The sequence below is a fragment of the Amyelois transitella genome, chromosome 16 (assembly GCF_032362555.1).
Source record: "Amyelois transitella isolate CPQ chromosome 16, ilAmyTran1.1, whole genome shotgun sequence".
NCBI lineage: Eukaryota > Metazoa > Arthropoda > Insecta > Lepidoptera > Pyralidae > Amyelois > Amyelois transitella.
Window position 1 is genome coordinate 6709258 of NC_083519.1, and position 14492 is coordinate 6723749.

Genomic DNA, 14492 nt, shown 5'->3' on the forward strand with positions numbered 1-14492 from the left:
CCTAGACCAAATGATCTTAGTCTAGTCTTGATAAACTCTGAAATTAGGCTTTGTACACAAAGATAACGGATAACGTAATGAAACATAAAATACTGCGAGCATCGCTACTTTTTTGCACTACTTTTGAAAATAACCTTTTTCTTTCGGAATGGGCGTTAGATCTTCAACTATATATACTATACTGCGCAGTCTTCGGACGTTTGGATTGCTTTTCTAGCTATTCTGTACCTACCTTAACCTGACATAAATAAATCAATTATGAAAATATGTACTTTTGAATAGTTCATATAAAATAAAACTAACTAAGTATACTCTTGATGTCATTGCGTTTAATAACTACTTACCTACTGTGCAAATTGTGTGATGTGAAAATTATTCAAAGCCTTTTATGTTTTCTCGCTTTAATTCCTATTATAGGTACTTCCATAGTAACTGTGAAATAAATATAGCGTATAGGATGAACTGTTAGAAAAATTGTATACCGTATGTATATTAATTAAGTACTATTATTATAGTAGTGCTTCTTACAAATTTTCACAGTTGTATAAACTACATCACTTTACATCACAGCAAAACGTGGCAAGTAAAACAGGTGATTAAACTCTGTTCATTATTAATTATCTATACTTACAAGGCTGAAAACACAAAACGTAGGTATAGGTAAGTTCTACCTACAATGAATGACGTTACACTCTGAATATTAATTGGCCGGAGTACGTCTGTCTGGGACTGAGTCGGTGGCATTCGAACTTCGAAAATTAAAAAGCAAATATTGAAAAGAAACGTGGTGGCGCCACCAGTCCGGGACAGTCTAACAAATTGTGAGTATAATGGAGCCGAGATGGTGGCGCCTGCTTATCGTGGCACGTGGAAGCTTTAGCCCTATCTCGACTCTTCCTAGAATGCATTCCATCTTACAATGAACTCTCCCAAGGCACAATCGGACCAATCATTTAATGAGAATCAGAAACTTTCCCAGTTTAAAGATACCATAAACAGAGTAGAAATCCTTGTCGGTGCACCGGCAAATTATGTGCATTTCTATAAGGACGATTGTTCAACGCATAACTCGCGTATGCAAGAGTCTGTCAATCATTCGTGTTTTGTCGCAATTGAAGAAAGCCTTACCATATAGGGAAACTAGACTTGGTCGTCACATTTATATCTTCTTTTGGATGCCAGTAAGTAATTTATTAATTACAGGTACTCAATGCCGTTACTAGCCACATTTTCTCACAAATATATTTAGTTTCACATTCATTACATTCCATAATATAGATATTTATCTTTTAAACCAGGTCCATACATATCATAAAATTTGTACGTTCCAGCATGTAAAAAAGGGTATTTTATATACGAATATCTGCATACATTGAGATTAAAAGATAATAGGTACCTAGGTTTAATTCCAATTTTTTATATTTTTGTCCCTTCACCGTGAGTGATCCTATCGCAATCATAATTGAAATTCTTAGATATTAAATTAAGAACGTGTAGCGTCATATGCAGCGCAGGCGCACACTACACCGGTATCTAGTTGCATCCGCTCTGTCGCCATGTGTATTTACGCTGGTTGATGCAGTTTGTGAGATAACATACTGTAGGTCTTGACGCCGTTCAAAAAAAAAATTGGCAGCCCTTTTTTGATTGAGATATAAACTGGCAATATATAATATATACTTTTATCTTATATGCACATTTATATTGTTTTTCAGCATGCTCACTGAAATGCTTATAAGAAATAAAGTTAATTTAAACCTTAATTAGGACAATATATACATATCGTCACGTCTATATCCCTTACGGGGTAGATAGAGCCAATAGTCCCGAAAAGACTAAATGGCCACGTTCAGCTGCTCGGCTTAATGATGGAATAGGCTATTACACTCTTTTTTGAAAACTGTTTTAAATCAATCTTGAGACTGTGTTATACCTATAGATTTTTTATTAAAATTTTTTGAAGCCGAAAAGTGCTCTAAAAACTATTTATTATTTATGATTTTGTATTTTCGCGCGAAAACGCCATCCGCCATGCTGTTTTGACTCGTGACGTCATACTTTTAGTAAACAATACGGCTCTACGTAAGACTAAAGTAAAAAGATTTTTGTAATAATGAATTACAATACATATTGTTGGTGTCTTGTTCCTGAATGCAAGAATACAAGTATAAAAACACCAGAAAAATTGTGGATTCCACTGCCAAGTGATATTAAAATGAGAAACACTTGGTTGAAATTAGCAAGAAGAGATCCAAAATAGGTTATGTTGGATTGGTTGTGTAATAATTTACCTATTATAATTGTGTATTGTAAGAGAATGTTTAATACAATAAATACTTACATCGCTGTTTTAACATTTCTTAACTCAGCAAAACAGAAATCGGGATTGGACGCAAAAAATTTCGCCACCATCAACGTATTAATCCTCGGTAGATTTATATTGTCTGCTTTCACAAAACCGTCTTCCATGATTCTATTAAATTATTAAAGAGTAAAAACCCAAAAACGTGATAGAAATTTTAAAATTTCAAAATAAACAGAGCCTGACATCATCAATATGTTTTCGATTCGATATTTGTTTACTAAAAGTATGACGTCACGTCAGTACCCAACATGGCGGATAGCGTTTTCTACTTTTGAAGAACAGATTAAAAAAGAGGATTTTTTAAATTGAATTATAAAATCCATATTGCACTTTTATGAATAATGATCGATGTTTTTCTTTTATTTTTTACAAAATGTATAAGATACGTGCATTTTTATATTTTTTTTTACATGGTGTAAAATAGCCTATTGAGATCCATATAGTGACAGGTTTCTAACCCATCGCCTAAAAAAAAAGGATCGCAATTTTATAAGCCTATCCCTTAGTCGTACTAGGACAATAGGGTAAAAAACCATTGAAATTAGGGTTTCTTTATGCATTTTTTGCTAGTGTTATTATAATTTGAATACATATTATTGTATCTACAATGTTAAATTTTTTCCTTGAATTGCTATTAAAATAAATTAAACAACTTGTAAAAATTTAATTATATTTACCTATCTAGGTATCTATATTTGGTATAGTAATTCACTTTCATGTTTAAATAGCAACTTCTAATTAGTTACTATGTAAAGGGTAATGTGCGGTAAAATTACCATATGTATGCGAATTCAATTACTACCAATATTCACTTATAACTTGTGAACAAGTACGTAACAATTAAAAAAATATAATCCATTTTGAAGCTTAGATTAAAAGAACAAGAGCTTTCTTTCAGTTCTCTCATATAGAGTACATAAATTTAATCTGAGATAGATGGGTGCCTGTACATAGTGAAATTCGTTTTATCCCAATAAGCCCAAATTATTTTTTTTAAATCGCAAGCACCAATATTTTATATATTTAAAATTAAAATTAAGGAGAACCCGTAGTAGATTTAACAATGAGTTGTGTTGACGTCATCAAATTATACCTTGTATCCCATTTGAAAAAATAAATCTTTGTGTAAAAATGGTTGGTTCGGGTCGCATCGCGTCGCGTCGTCAGTTTGTTGAGAATGCGTCATCAAGGCGACACCCCATTAGAGTGCAGTGCCGACAAATTCTCTCGTTTAAAAAAAGATAGCAACCGAACCGAACGGTCGTGTTTAAATCTTTGATAGTTCATAAACGTTAACTAATTTTTATTAAGTATATTCCTAGTTCCTATTATATTTAGGTAGACTTTAGTGGGTAATTACGTATCAATGAAGTGCAAAATTATTTATTCTCTATTTTTAAAACAAATGTAAGAACTGCATTATTATAATCGAGTTAAGGTGAGCGGCTGTTAATATTAGCGGCAAAATCGTTTTGGCGGCACGTTTTTGAGGTATTAAATTTAATTACATTAAATTAAAGTGACATTAATTATTCTACAAAGAAATAACGTGTGAACATGGCCTTGTCAGCACCGGTTCATAAACATATTTTTTTATTTTCTTATAGTAATTTCCAACAGTCAGTAGCTTCACACCTTCAAAATTTTGCGAGTGACAATATGAAAAATATTAGCATAGGAGCGTATTTTATTTGTAACTTTTTTATTTTAGTTTATCAAATAAGATTGATATGCTTACATAGAACCTCAAAATAATAAGTATTTTTTGAATTTGTTTATATAAAAATTATATCATACGAGTATTTCGATTATAATTTCAATAATAAATGTTGTTTTATTTGGGAATAACTCGTTTGTCTTTCTGTCCATATATCTGAATTGAAAATTTTATTTAAAACTGTAAAACTTACGGAATTCTTCACCTAGCCGTATTTTTAAAATTATATATTTTTGCGATCAGCATATTTTTTAAATTGAACAACAAAATTTCATAATTTTAACACACAAATTCCTTGTCCACAGGTTATAATGACAGTCCATCAGTTCCGAAGAGGCGTTAACACATCCAACTACAAACACAAGATGTAAATAAACTCGCGGAACTTCTAGTGCCAGTGTTTAGTGACGTTGATAAAAAAAACACGTGAACTCATAATGTGTGGTAGTCAGGTGCTTAGGACAATGGAGAGGTGTTCGATTTTCAAACTGTTGCTTTTCCAAATCATAGTGGCGTGGAGTAACGCGAAGCATGTCACAGACGCGTTCGCTGTGGAGTACCCAGCGGGTGCCGTGGACAGGGAAGTCCAGGATAGCATAAGAAACCTTATACATACCGGTAAGTGACTTATTTCATTTCCTCAAACCAAAAGGAGAACGGTTCCTTTCAATCCTTTCAAGAATTGTTGGCTCTGTCTGCGCTCATAAGAGATAAAGACGTGATTATAAGTATGTATTTAGTGATAAGTAAGTACTTAATTTTTAATTTGATATAGACAACAGAGGTATTAACTGGTTTAATTTATTTTTACTTAATTATTCACTTAAAGTTTGTAAAAAATCTAAAGTTGTCACCAAAATTAGTATTTAATGTCAAGACAGACAATTATTAGAGTAAAGTAAGGAAGTTCGTGAAACAAATTCAAGTCATTTTCATTACTTCAATAAACGCAATTTATGTATGATTTTCGTAATAAACGTAACCATGACAATAACAAAAGAATACTAAGGTGTTTAGATAAAAATACTTATTGTCTTGAGTAATTATTTGACATCGGTGGAAATCATAGAGTAGTTTATAATGTAATAGTTTTAGCACACTTCACATACACTTGTTGTGGTGTTGCCGTATATGCTGGGTGGTTATCGAAGTTTAGAATAAGACCATTCCCTGCTTTCCCATGGATGTCGCAAAAGGTGTCTAAGGGAAACTTTGGATTCTTTTTGTAAGCGATGGGCTAGCGACCTGTCACTGTTTGAATTTCAATTCAGACAGGTGAGGACGCCGAGTGCCGTGTGGTTCCCGGCACTATTACAAAAAAGAATAGGACCACTCCATCTCTTTCCCATGGATGTCGTAAAAGGCGACTAAGGGATAGGCTTATAAACTTAGGATTCCTCTTTTAGGCGATGGGCTAGCAACCTGTCACTATTTGAATCTCGGTTCTATCATTAAGCCAAATAGCTGAACGTGGCCATTCAGTCTTTTCAAGACTGTTGGCTCTGTCTACCCCGCAAGGGATATAGACGTGATCATATGTATGTATGTATGTATGTATGTAGGTGAGGACGCGATCGAAACTCACGCTTGGAGTATGCGGCTATAACTTTTCGCCTGAAGATTTTAGAAGACGCTACGAATTTACATACCTTAATCACAAACCATAATAAACTATTCAATTTTCTAAAACGATACCAAATTGGTCGTTATCTTCCATACAGTTTTAATTAGTCACAAGACCTTAAGAGAGTCACAATTTAATGATGGAACTGAGTTTCAGTTACTGATATGTTGTTACACTTTCTCTTGATTATGCGCGTGAAGAGATTATGTCTGTTTTAAATTAAATTCTGAACTGCCTTTGCTAATCAGACTATACCACAGATACATACATAAAAATTCAATCACCAAAAAATTCTAATCATTGCATACACAGATAAAATAATGAATCAGTTAAGTACTCATACATACATACATATTTTATTACGTCTATCTTACGAGTACATGTTTGCAAAGCATTTATTCCGAATCTAGACTAATTGTTTAAATAAAAAAGTGATAAGTATTTGTCACAAAAAAGATAACACAAGAAAATTTTTAAGCAGACACAATTAAAACACTATATTCATTAATGTTTTTTTTTTATTTCACTTCGTAGATAAACTTTATCAATATGGGACGTTTATACAATGACAGAGATACAATACTTTATGCTTGCTCTAAGTCAGCTGTAGTTTAATTTAAAAAATAAGAAAAATTATCCATCTTCATATTTTAATATAATAAATAATTCCCCACAAAAATATTGTAAATTTACTTAAATATCAGAACTACATTTTGTGCTTACAATAATATGGTATGAAATTAATAAATAAAAATTTTAAATAACCAAAATTAGAAAAATTTTAATAAGCCATCTCCAAACGGTTTGTATAATGTCATAATAAAAAATCCCTATAATAATTATTTAAAACGATTTAAATACTAATCTACCCCAATGCGATGGGAGTTAATTCGAAATCAAAGAACCGCGCAGTTTAAAGATGACAGCTGAGAAGGGTACTAAATCGTGTAGACCATGTCGTTTGTCCATTTTAGGGGCATACATGTAATATAATACTAATTTGGCACCGTTTTGTGGTTGTCAAGAACTTGAAAAGCCGCTAATTGGATTCGTCACATGGATGGGCGGGAAAAAAAACATACCACGAGTACTACACATCTGTACATACAATATCAGTCAAGTACTTAGTTATAATAACTGTTCTGTTGCACAGTAAGCCATTTGATTTGAATATCGCTAACACAGCAGTCAAATATAAACAGCTCTTGAACCCCTTGGCTGCGACACGAATTTTCAATCGAACACGTTACTAATAACACTGAGACGAACGCTTTTCTTTAATAAAATCTTTTTATTACCATAAAAAATCGTTTATAATCTGATGAACTTAAGATTTCATCTCAATATAGGTTAAAAATTATTCTGAGCAAGGCTCATATCTTGTATTAACACAATAAATACTAAGTATATGGATGTGATACATTTTAATACTGAATGCGTACGTGAATGCCAGCTGTTTATTTAAAAAAAGTAAAGTAGTTAGGTAGCCAATTACTTGCAGTAGTAAGTGTCCTCGTGCGTGATGTAAAATAATATCAAGAATATGAAATTACTTGTCGGTACTCAAGTTACTGATGTTAAACAAGTTTTTTTACATGCTAATTATCCTACTTATTTTAAAATTAAAAAAATCGTAATAAATTATTCAAAATGAAAATTAAAATAAGACCATATTCACAGTTAAATATTTGAAAACTATTTGTTTTAATGCCACTATTTATGAGCAATATTATTATACTTCACTGTTAGATTTAGGTCTCTTTCTTTTTTACTATGACCTGGAATTGATTTACACGTCAAATAAGGTTGTCCGATCACCTAGTAAGATTGCTTACCTTACTACATACATACTCTTTGGAAGTACTCAAAATTTGAAGATTACAAAAAATCGATGCTAAGCACGTTTAAATTTAAATTATAATATGCGTAACTAAAAATCTGAAGTCGAGATCATAAAAGCCGCTTTTGTTTGTCGACTAACGAAAAATCCGGAACCAAACCGATTAAATGTTTACACTGCGTTATGAAAAGTTCAAGTCATTTTTGAGATACATACCATATTGAAGGACTAAGAAACCCATTTTTTATGTCTCAGCTGAGTCAACAGAGATTTCTTTAACGAAAATAACCACTATTTTATATTATTATAATATGCTATGGCAATAATACTTATAAAGAAAGTTGATCACAAAGGCTGTAAGTACAATAAAATACCAATAAATAAACTATTATTAAACTGTGCACTGGCTGTGCACAGGGGCGTGTTGGTCCCGACATTAATGTATGGGAGTGAAAGTTGGGTATGGCAAAAGAAGCATGAAAGCAGAATAAATGCAGTGGAAATGAGAGCGTTAAGGAGTATGATGGGTGTGAAATTGAGAGACAGGATAAGGAACAGCGTGATAAGGGAATGTTGTGATGTGAAAGAAGATGTAGTTACAGGAATAGAAAAGGGTATGTTAAGATGGTTCGGTCATGTGGAGAGGATGAATGAAAGCAGGTTGACTAAGCAGATATACAAGGAGAGTGTGGAGGGAAAGGTCGGAGTGGGAAGACCTAGACGAACGTATCTTGATCAAATTAAGGACGTCCTGGTAAAGGGTCAGGTCAAAAGTACCCGAAACCGCCGAGCTTGTATGAAGAGAGTTATGAATGTGGACGAAGCGAAAGAAGTATGCAGAGATCGTGGCAAGTGGAAAGAGGTAGTCTCTGCCTACCCCTCCGGGAAAGAGGCGTGATTTTATGTATGTATGTATGTATGTAAATAAACTATACCTTTATCTTTATCAAAAAAATTATTTGATATTGACCGATAATCACTCGCCTCGCCAGTTGTGATGAATCACTAAGTTCAAGAATAGTCCTGCGAAACGCCCGCTTCGGCCAAGCGTGCCTACTCCTTTGCTCTGCCCGACGAATAGCCCATATTGTGTTAACCCCAATCGTTCTAGCTTCACCAGAAATGTTCAGAAATAAGGCATTAAAGCATTGAAACCAATAACCGTAAAACGACAATGGTTTGGCAGGATTTATAAAACAATGGTGTTATGTAGGTCCGACACGGTCGTTCAACTTTCATTCTAAAATTGGCGCGTATCTAAGTTTCATGCGTCTGGCTGCGCCTGCGCTGGACTAAAATTAATGACATCTTTTCAAAGATGTTGAACTTTCCACATTTTGACATCTGTTCAAACAAAAGGGAGTTTCTATTTACATTCATGGTTTGATTAGTCTTCTGGTTATGTATTAAAAGTTATATATTTTTTACCAAAATTCTAACGCTCCGACAACGTCAACTGATTCAAATGTTCCATAGAGCAAGATTCAATGGAAATTGCATGATAAAAATAGCTCATCGTAGTAGTAATCTTCCTACTTTTATTTTCTAATTCAATCAATTAGATGTGCTTAGACATCATACTGTAAAAAATCTAAGTAGTGCGTGTCAATTATCTTGATCACGCAAATCTGCGAAAATCGCTGAAAAAGAAAATTGATACGATTTTCACTTTTAGATTTCACTCCCACTCACGCCTCTTTCGGACAATAGGGTCATTTACCTGTGAGAGATAATACTTGTAATATAAATTAGGTACCCACTTTTTTTAAACCGTGTAATAATTAATTGATTATTGCTATATCTTTTCAATTGTAATAAAAAATATATTATTCTAGTTCTCATCTGATCACTTATTTGATTATATACCTACAGCGCCTTTAGTGCTGATTTGAGAAATTATAGGACTACATAGGTATTTTTAGTTGAATAGCACATGCCTTAAATTAATTTATTAAATTTAAGAAGGGTGCTTATTAGATAAGCGACAATTTAGTTGACTCAATAAAACTAAATTTTATATTAAAAAATAATCAAAAATAAAAACATTTAAATGTTTCAACTTCTAGTGGGCCTAGGAAGAACTTGAAACAGTCAAGACGACTGGCCCAGGTATCTCTAGGATCTACTTAAAAGAAACATTTGTTTGCAAATTAGGTTAAAATGTACGAAATCGCGGTAAACATCTCTGAATTCTTTATCAGCCTTCGGAAATAGTTATCTCTTGATGACGCTAGTGATACACAGATGTGCGTGTTATCGGTCGGGTGATACTGCTAACCGATACTGAGTGTGAACACGCGATACGCGCCTCTTCGCAACCTTAACATGTCAGTTTTCACCGCACCGGTTTTTTTTATCGGTACAGATAGGTGTATATGCTGGTCTGGGATGGAAGAAAGACTAAGGGAAAGGCTTATAAAAATATCACTATTTAAATCTCAAAGCTGAACGTGGCCTTTCAGTTCTTTCAAGTCTGTTTGCTTTGTCTATCCCGTAAAAGATAAAAAGTAAATATGCATGTTGTCTGTTCCAAAGTACTACTTATATCAATTCATTTGTTGTGATTTCATTGTACAAATCTCCAAGTTATCTTTAAACTAGGGGTATTTTACGCTATAGTAACACATCCTTATTATCTTATCTTATCAGTTTTAGGAAAATCGAAATAAAAAATGACGTTATGCTTTGATTGCTCAGTAATACTCTCTGCACACAAAAGATTTCCTCAAACTAACGCATAGCCTGATAAAAAAGAGAGGAGACGATTTACTTGACAAACCTACTCTCATTAACGAACGAGTGTGAAGATAATATCTCAAAGACATTATAAATTTAGGAATATTGCTAGTACCTGGGTTAACGATCGGTGTTCGGTGGGCGTCACAAAAACCGTACAAAATAGGAAAAAAACGAATAAAAATATCAGAACATACCAAATAAATAGTAAAAACAAAAATAGAACCTGGCATCGTCCAGTTTTAGTTTTGATTTTTCTATTATTTAAGGGGGCGCAATGATTTACTTCCATTTGAAAACCAAACGTTCGCCAACTGAGCTATCGCTTACAGCTATCCAGGCTTCGAAATTATCGATATTTAGCGATCATTTTACATGGTAAAATGTTATTAGGTAAAAATATGGAAAAATCTAGTTATTCTGGCTACCCAGCTGGATTTTACCCCCGTATGCATCTATATTTGAAATTTCTTTAAAACCATTTCAGGCATTGACGAGATTTAAGATACATACCTACTTTAATTTCTGCAAGCTATCTAAAGGAGTTACAAGTCCAGTCTTTTGGATATGTTACTTTTTGTTTATGTTACTTATTTCTTAAATACTGTTTTAAGAAATTAATTAAATTAAAAATAAAGAGTTAGTTAAATGGATGATACATCAACATGTTGATGATATTACTTGAAATTATTGTATAATTAAAATTATGATCATTATATCAACCTTGACCGAAGACCCGTATCGTAATAATGAGTGTGGTTATTAAGGCCTACCATAGATTTTAATATAACGTGGATATGGCGTATCTAATACCTAAGGACAATTATATAAATATTATCATTAGTATCGATTAGTGAGTGAAAAGGCTGATGATATATAGGTATAACATACGAATTACATGGTGTCATATGGTTCCCAGAACTTTATAATAGGACCACTCATTCGTGCTATGTGGTTCCCGACACCAATACAAAAAAGAATAGGACCACTCCATCTCTTTCCCATGGATGTCGTAAAAGGCGACTAAGGGATAGGCTTACAAACTTGGGATTCTTTTTTAGGCAGATAGGTAAGCAACCTGTCACTATTTGAATCTCAATCCTATCATTAAGCCAAATAGCCGAAAGTGGCCATTCAGTCCTTTCAAGACTGTTGGCTCTGTCTACCCCGCAAGGGATATAGACGTGACCATATGTATGTATGTACCACTCCTTTTTTTCAAGGATGTCGTAAAAGGCGATTAGGTGATGAGTAATAATAATACTAATAAAACTTGTAATCTTTTTTTTGGGCGATGGGCTGGTAAACCTTCACTGTTTAAATTTCAATTCCATTAATGCCAAACAGCGTGGTGTTTTAATCTTGCGACACTGTTCAATTTGCCTACCCCGCAATGAATACAGACGTGATTATACTTATGTATATGTGTATGAACGAATAACATAGTTGCATTCTGCGTACACATATTATAGCCAAGTCGACTTTAAAGATTTTTCGAGATCATGTCCATTTTATTCTTAAGTCTGTGTGACTATATGGAAGCGTTTTTGACGAAGATTACCGACAGGTTCCTATCCGGCATCGAAATGAGTTGAATAATTAATTCTATTAGATTAGTTGCCCAACCGCAGGGGTCCATGGTATAATGACGGACTAAATTGCACTCATCTGCACTGAAATGAATAACTATACCTACTATCAAAAGGATTAATTAACTTTATATCAGTTCTGCAAGGCTTAGATTTGGACTAATCTCATAAAGTCGAGAGATCAATAATCTGACTTAATATTCACTAATATTTTGTCGAATGAATACAATATACCTATGTAAAATGGTGAAACTATCTCAAAAAAGTATCTTAGCAAAAAAAGTATGGAACAATAGGTGTCTACGCAGAAATAATACTATATAACAAAAGTTATATATACTACTAAATGGCGATGCCAGATAAAAATTACAATATAATTTGCAGTGGTGATAACCTTGTTCTATGATTTTAAAATAGTGGGCAAAAATGCGGTAAGAGCACTTTATGGAGATGTTGTAGTATGGTAAAGTAATGCCTAAACATGCTTAATTAATACTGGAAGTAGGAAGAAGGTCTAAGGCCGCATGCCAAATGCTGCTTTAGAATAATTGCTGGTTAGCCATGGTATATCGTAAGGAATTCAAGTATGTTTGCAGTGCAAGGTACCAAACCACGTTACTTAAGCCAAGACTGCGTCTGCATGCGTCTAAATAGACAAACTCAAAATTATGGGCTGAATTTTTCAACTTGAATTAAGTCGTTTTGTCGTAAAAAAGGAAGGTGACATATTTGTATTTGGAAAAACGTTGTGCGTTTCATTTATTATTTATGTATATGTAAACTATCGATTTTTACCTTAAGTAAAGCTCTAAATGCCGTGTGGTTCCCGGCACCAATACAAAAAAGAATAGGACCACTCCATCTCTTTCCCATGGATGTCGTAAAAGGCGACTAAGGGATAGGCTAATAAACTTGGGATTCTTCTTTTAGGCGATGGGCTAGCAACCTGTCACTATTTGAATCTCAATTCTATCATTAAGCCAAATAGCTGAACGTGGCCATTTAGTCTTCAAGACTGTTGGCTCTGTCTACCCCGCATGGGATATGGACGTGACCATATGTATGTATGTAATAAATTCGGTTACAAACACAACATCAGAACAAAACGTCAGAACTGTGATAAAACAGTAAAAAGAAAATAATTAATTATTTATTAATTTTTTAAATTTTCTTCAGCTTATTTGGTGAGCTCAAACAATTACGAGATGATCTCTCAAAATAATTATTAAATTGATAGATTATCTCTATATCCCCATTATTTATAGAGAAGGCTTATGTAAGTTTGTGATGGCGTGTCCTCCTACGCGCAGGCGCAGGTCGCCGCTCTGTCGCGTCGGGGGGCGGCGCCCGAGGGTAATTGTATGTAATTGCCATGGCTTTTAGGGTTACCTGTGGGGATAGAAATGGTAATAAAGCTTAAATCTTATCTTCCATCTCTCTCTATCTCTGCGAAAGGAACCGCGAGTGAATAATAACAAGTCAACGTTCATGAGGCTTGCAGTTAAAATCTGAAATTGGAAATACAATATATAAGATACATACGATACGATATATGCGACAAGATTTACACATCAGGTTGTTGCAAACCTCATGAGAAAATATAGCTACCAAAATGTAATGTAAATATTATACATGCTGACGAAATCGTGGTCCTGATATATAACGTTAAGATTTATTATAAGCAAATTGATAACCCTAACGCGTTTTATTCTGGTTTCGTTAGACACGCGAGCATTCGTATACTCGTACCTAGGCCCACGGCCCACGCGCATCTAAGAAAAACACACATTAAAGCCTCCGACATTTCATATAATTCAACGTGAACAAGGGTTTAATTTTCAATTTAAGTACTTGATATCGGCCGGCACCATTAACATGTAAAGCTTCTCTTTTTGTAATTAATTTTCTATTTTATTTAGGTCCATGGATATAGTTCATTTTTATTATTGATTTTACAGTGAATTTACCTTTTTGTAAAGTTCTTATTTATTTAACCTTGGGTAAATCTATCTCTTCACATGTGCTGTCTAAAAAAGCTTTTATTTATCCTTAAACTATAAGGTATTAAGTAACGTTACAAACTTACTTAATAAATAATTTAAATAAATTTAAAAAGTAATCATACAATAACTTAAATACACATCTGTTGGAAAACCCTACATATGTTATCTCTTAGTATTGTTCATTGGTAACTAAGTGTTATATAATATATACATATGTATATATATATATATATATATATATATATATATATATATATATATATATATATATATATATATATATATATATATATATATATATATATATATATTGTTATATAATATATACATATGTATATATATATATATATATATATATATATATATATATATATATATATATATATATATATATATATATAAGTGTATGTGTGTTTCCTAACACTTTATGTCAATTGATTTATGATACCTAAAACTGGAGTAAGAAAGACGCAGCAAGCGGAACCTGTGTGGCCTTACTAGTCAACGAGTGTCATGTCTCGTCATAAATATGGAGAGCATAGAATTACAATGTAGAATAAATCTGATCGCCTATCAGTATTTAACTTATAAACACTTTCGTAAACTTTATTTTTAAAT

The 14492-nt window shown here is 33.0% G+C and overlaps 1 protein-coding gene across 3 annotated transcripts in view; it reads left to right on the forward strand.

The window, feature by feature from the left end:
* Window positions 1-14492, forward strand: part of LOC106129748 (A disintegrin and metalloproteinase with thrombospondin motifs 7) — a 78106-nt gene that overhangs the window by 18664 nt on the left and 44950 nt on the right. Inside the window, exons 1-2 of one of the 3 annotated variants that reach the window (XM_060948462.1) lie at window positions 3619-3856; window positions 4388-4700. In XM_060948462.1, the coding sequence (XP_060804445.1) occupies window positions 4520-4700 (181 nt within the window). In that variant the 5' untranslated portion in view covers window positions 3619-3856; window positions 4388-4519. Of the gene's footprint in view, window positions 1-3618; window positions 3857-4387; window positions 4701-14492 lie in introns of those variants that run through there. The other 2 variants (XM_060948461.1, XM_013328412.2) reach the window with 2 other exon arrangements.